At 36.1% G+C, this 5,435-nt stretch overlaps 1 protein-coding gene across 1 annotated transcript; it reads left to right on the top strand.

The window, feature by feature from the left end:
* The first annotated feature begins 610 nt into the window (after positions 1-610).
* Positions 611-4,146, top strand: LOC114176997 (pentatricopeptide (PPR) repeat protein). Its single transcript, XM_028062206.2, has 2 exons — positions 611-3,371; positions 3,778-4,146. The coding sequence occupies exon 1, from the start codon at positions 646-648 to the stop codon at positions 2,680-2,682; it is 2,037 nt and encodes a 678-aa protein (XP_027918007.2). The 5' UTR covers positions 611-645; the 3' UTR covers positions 2,683-3,371; positions 3,778-4,146.
* Positions 4,147-5,435: the final 1,289 nt, after the last annotated feature.

The following is a 5,435-nucleotide window of genomic DNA, read 5'->3' as shown; positions in this document are numbered from 1 at the left end:
AAAAACAATATAAATATTAGTACTTAATTTTGTAAAAATATTTATACTTAATTAGTTTTAATCTTATAAAAATGGATTACAAAAATATTTTAATTATTAAAAAAGTTGGGACAAAATTGAATCAGACACACATAAGTACTAAATTGAAACAAAAAGACATATATGAGGACTAAATCGAAATCAACACCATGACATCTAATAGTGACACTGACATGTGGCATTGCAATGCCACGTGACACTAACAATGCCACGTGTCACACACAAGTACCTGACACGTGGCATTTTTAAATTTTTTTTCACAAATTTTAAAAAATAAAAATAAATTAAATTAAATTAAAAATTTAAAAAAATTTAAAAGAAAAATAAAAAAAACATCGACGTGGCACGTCGTTAACCGCGTTAGTCAACTCCGTTTGAAAGGGATCTAATTGAAGCGGTAATTAACTCCGTCTGAAAAGAATCTAATTGAATCACTTTTTTAAAAATTGGGATACAATTAACATTTTTTAAAAATTAGATACCACATTAATACACTTGTACCAAAATAAGTAACATCGGAGTAATTAAACCGATCTTTATTCTTCTTATTGTAATGGTTAATGAGAGAACATTAAACATTCACATTCCTTAGTCCATGTTTCATGCATGGTCAAGTTTGGTTTTTCTCGTACCAGTTTCTTGCGTGTGTGTGCTTTTGCGCCCACCAGTTTTCCTTTTCGAAATTGCAATCTCTGGCTTCTCCAAAAACCCACTTGCAAAATGACCACTTTTCGGATGGCAAAAGAACAATTTGCTACCTTGTGTTCAAGAGGGCACGTAAGAGAAGCTTTTGAAAGCTTTGTATCAGAGATATGGGCAGAACCCCATTTGTTCTCAAACCTCCTCCAAGCGTGCATTGGGTTAAAGTCTGTTTCTTTGGGGAAGCAGCTTCACTCTTTGATATTAACTTCTGGCTGTTCCTCAGACAAGTTCATTTCCAACCATCTCCTCAATCTCTACTCAAAATTTGGGGAGCTTAGAGCCGCTGTTGCTTTGTTTGATCGAATGCCTAGGAGGAACATCATGTCATGTAACATTATGATCAAGGCCTATCTTGAAATGGGCGACATCGAGAGTGCCAGGAACCTGTTTGATGAAATGCCTGAGAGAAATATTGCCACGTGGAACGCCATGGTAACGGGTTTGGCCAAGTTTGAAATAAATGAGGAGTCTTTAGTCTTCTTTTCGAGAATGAATGAATTAGGGTTAATGCCAGATGAGTACTCTTTGGGTAGCGTGCTCAGGGGATGTGCTCATCTAGGAGCTTTGTTTGCTGGCCAACAGGTTCATGCCTATGTTATGAAATGTGGGTTTGAGTTTAATTTGGTTGTTGGATGCTCTTTAGCTCATATGTATATGAAAGCTAGCAGCATGGACGATGGGGAGAGAGTTATCAATTGGATGCCGGATTACAATTTGGTTGCTTGGAATACACTTATGGCTGGAAAAGCTCAAAAGGGATCCTTTGAGGGAGTTCTGGATCAATATTGTATGATGAAAAAGGCAGGTTTTAGACCAGACAAGATTACTTTTGTGAGTGTGATCAGCTCGTGTTCGGAGTTAGCTATCCTTGGTCAAGGGAAGCAAATTCATGCTGAAGCAATCAAAGCAGGAGCTAGTTATGAAGTTTCGGTAGTTAGTTCATTGGTTAGTATGTACTCTAGATGTGGATGTTTGCAAGAGTCTTTCAAATCTTTTCTGGAATGCAAAGAGCGAGATGTTGTGTTATGGAGTTCAATGATTGCTGCTTATGGATTTCATGGTCAAGGAGAAGAAGCCATCAAACTTTTCAATCAAATGGAACAAGAAAATCTGCCAGTAAACGAGGTCACTTTCTTGAGCTTGCTTTATGCTTGTAGCCATTGCGGAATGAAGGACAAAGGACTTGATTTCTTTGATATGATGGTGAAAAAGTATGGACTCAAGGCTAGACTAGAACATTATACTTGTGTGGTTGACCTACTAGGCAGGTCTGGCTGTTTGGAGGAGGCAGAGGCCATGATACGATCCATGCCTGTAAAAGCAGACGCAATTATATGGAAGACATTATTATCTGCGTGTAAACTCCACAAGAATGCTGAAATTGGAAGAAGAGTTGCTGCAGAAGTTCTTGCGATTGATCCACAAGATTCTGCTTCATATGTTCTACTTGCCAACATTTATTCTTCAGCTAAGAGATGGCAAAATGTTTCTGAGGTAAGGAGAGCCATGAAAGACAAGATGGTGAAGAAAGAACCAGGCGTAAGTTGGGTAGAAGTGAAGAATCAGGTTCACCAGTTTCATATGGGTGGTGAATGCCACCCAAAACATCTGGAAATTAATCAGTACCTGGAACAATTAACTTCAGAAATGAAGAAGCGGGGCTATGTACCTGATACTAACTCTGTTTTGCATGACATGGACAACGAGGAAAAAGAACACAACTTGAGGCACCATAGTGAGAAATTGGCAATTGCTTTCGCTTTAATGAGCACCCCAGCGGGAGTGCCAATAAGAGTGATGAAAAACTTGCGGGTTTGCAGTGATTGTCATGTTGCCATCAAGTACATATCAGAGATAAAAAATTTAGAAATTATTGTGCGAGATTCTAGCAGGTTTCACCATTTCAAAAATGGTACATGCTCTTGTGGAGATTATTGGTAATAGTTACCCTTGATTTCCGTTTGAGATTGTTGTTCATGATGTTGCGTAGCTTACAGGTAAGAGGGACTAAGTTCTTGCTAGTTTCTATCACATCCTTACTGCAATACATACTTAGGGCTTTCATATCATAATTTCCACAATCATAAGTGAGACATAAAGTTTAAAGGGATACTTTATGGTCAAATTTCAATAAAGGATATTGATTAGTGGTGGCTTCTAACCTCTGATGTTAGCTATTGTTGGTTATCAAGTACAATTACCTGAACTGCATTGATAGCTAAATGATTATTTTTGGCCAACTAATCGTACTGTTGTTATTTCATATTAGTCAATAGTCCCTCAAAATGGCATGTGCAGTGGTCAAAGCAGAGGGAATCAAGAGTTACGTTCACATGGCTTTGGAAGTTGCAATTTCATTGGTCTATTTGGGTCATGGATCGTTAATCAGCCAAAATTCACAGTTGGCTTTCTTCTCGCACCCGATGGGGGGCATGAAATGACTAAAACGCCCTTAAGTAAAAGTTAAAAGCCAATCCCTACTCATCTAATATTCACATAGTGGTGCACCTCCATACTTCCATATCCTCTACACCTTCCAGTCCACAAAGAGCCTTCCGCCGCTGCCAAGGAGCTTCCATTCCACCACTGCAACCGCTGTCGTCCTTCATTGGTGGATCATCATCTAAGAGGTAACCTTTTCCCTTGTTCTTATGTTCTACATTATTGATTCAGAATGAGAAATCTGGAAATATATTCCAAAGTGATCAATTTGGAAGATAGATATAGGTAATAGTTTTTGGGTATGCTATTCAAAAGTGGGTAATCCGGAAAGCTATTTGGGATATCACCTATCCATAAGCCAATATTGGATATTATCTATAATAATATGGATTAGCCAATTTATAGCAGACTTTTGGATTGAAGAATCCGGAACTATTATTAGATTAAAAAATCTAGAGTGCAATTTCAAATTAATTAATCTAGATTGGATTGTTTATTATCCTTTATTAGTTACTTTTGTGGATTACTATGACTAGGACTAGGGATAGTTATTCTCAACTTGCTAAACGTTTGAGACCAACTGTATCAATACAGAGGAGAAAGCGGGGAACCGAGCAACGTCAACGATAACATTAAACAAAATGTGCATTGAAAGGATGTAGGAGTAGCTGTTAATGGACCATTTTCGTGGGCGCTTCAGGATACTTCGGTGCTAAGAATGTATGAAGATGATGTGACTGATCTATGGGATGGTGTGTTGAAACTTAAAATTTGCATATTTATACATATTTTTATTTTCTTTGCAATAGATAGTGAGCATGGGTATTTATAAGATCATGAATAAGTTAGGGCCTTGCATCACTCCGTTGGGGCTACACTTTAATTGCATGGATTGTCACTTTGCACTTTATTTTATGAGACAACAAATAGATCCGGTACATCCAATAGATCCACCTTACTCAAGAGTCAAGATCAAAGACACATTCCATTTTAACTCTTTGAGATACTTTTAAAGGATAAAATTATGGTGGAACCATTAAACTCCAGAGCGACAATACTTTGAATGCAGTAATTAACTCACGATGTTATCTTGATATACTTGACATCAACACATTAGCATTGTCTATAGAATAAAAAAGGTAAATTTACCTAAACGGTGAAATGACACTAATTTTATAGAAATGGACAATTTAAAAAAATAATACAATTATAAGTAAGTTGTGCCAGGTGGGCACGACTTCTTTGTTATTTCTATTTTGACTAAAGTCATTAGTTCCTAGCACAACTTTATTGGGGAGCTGTGACATCGGACTGGCTGCCACGGGAGGGAATTTTGAGGTTGGCAGCACCGATGCACCAATGAGCTAAGCTACAACGACGAGTGCCAATACTATGACACGAAGAGTTATGGGGACATGTTCTTGGGGAGATTTTATGCACAATACTCCACTAACGAGGCTCACAATAAGTCTAAGGCCCACTATAAGGTCCATCATCATGATTTCATGCTTGTTCTTCTCTTATTACCTCTCATGGGTTTTGAGTTATGAACTCTATGAAAAGTTTAATTTTGTATGTTCACCAATATTAGATGTAAAAGGTATAATTTTCTTTCACAAAGTGTAAGAATCAAAATCTAAAGTAGTGTTTAATCACTCATTTACACATTTTAACTTGTTTACATCTAATTTTTAATGGATTTTAGTTTTAACTATTTTAGAGGACAAAGATCGATGTAAAACTAGGGATGGCAACGGGGCGGGGACGGGTTTCGCTATTCCATATTCATCCCCACATAAAAAAATCATCCACATCCCCATACCTAAACCCAACGGATATCAAATTTTTGTCTCATCCTCATCCCCACCGGGTAACGGGTATAATCTCGTACCCATACCCGTACCCATGTTCTAACTATTTCAATATTAATTTTTATAAAAGAAAAAAAAATTACGGTAAAGAAAACATAATATTATCAAATATTCAATATTAGGAGGATGATTGTTTTTTCCATATCAAATACTTTGAAATAAATTATAATTGTCTACATTTTAGATTAGAATATCAAATAAAATTTCATGACAACCAAAACATTTATTAAATTTGCAAACTACAACATTGATGAAACTTAATTGATAAAATTAAAAAATATTTCAAAAAAATATAAAAGGAAACAAATATTCAAATTAAAATATATTTTAAATGTTTGTTTACTTCAATTTTTTAAATTCTAATAAATATCTTTTTTATAC

Source organism: Vigna unguiculata, chromosome 3, assembly GCF_037176805.1.
Source record: "Vigna unguiculata cultivar grain cowpea cultivar isolate G323 ecotype 2 chromosome 3, ASM3717680v1, whole genome shotgun sequence".
NCBI classification, from domain to species: domain Eukaryota; kingdom Viridiplantae; phylum Streptophyta; class Magnoliopsida; order Fabales; family Fabaceae; genus Vigna; species Vigna unguiculata.
Note: the sequence above shows the minus strand (reverse complement) of the source record. Positions and strands in the feature narration are given on the sequence as shown.

Bases quoted from the DNA above. Each gene is read 5' to 3' on its own strand.
- LOC114176997 (XM_028062206.2), top strand. From the start codon at position 646: ATGGTCAAGTTTGGTTTTTCTCGTACCAGTTTCTTGCGTGTGTGTGCT.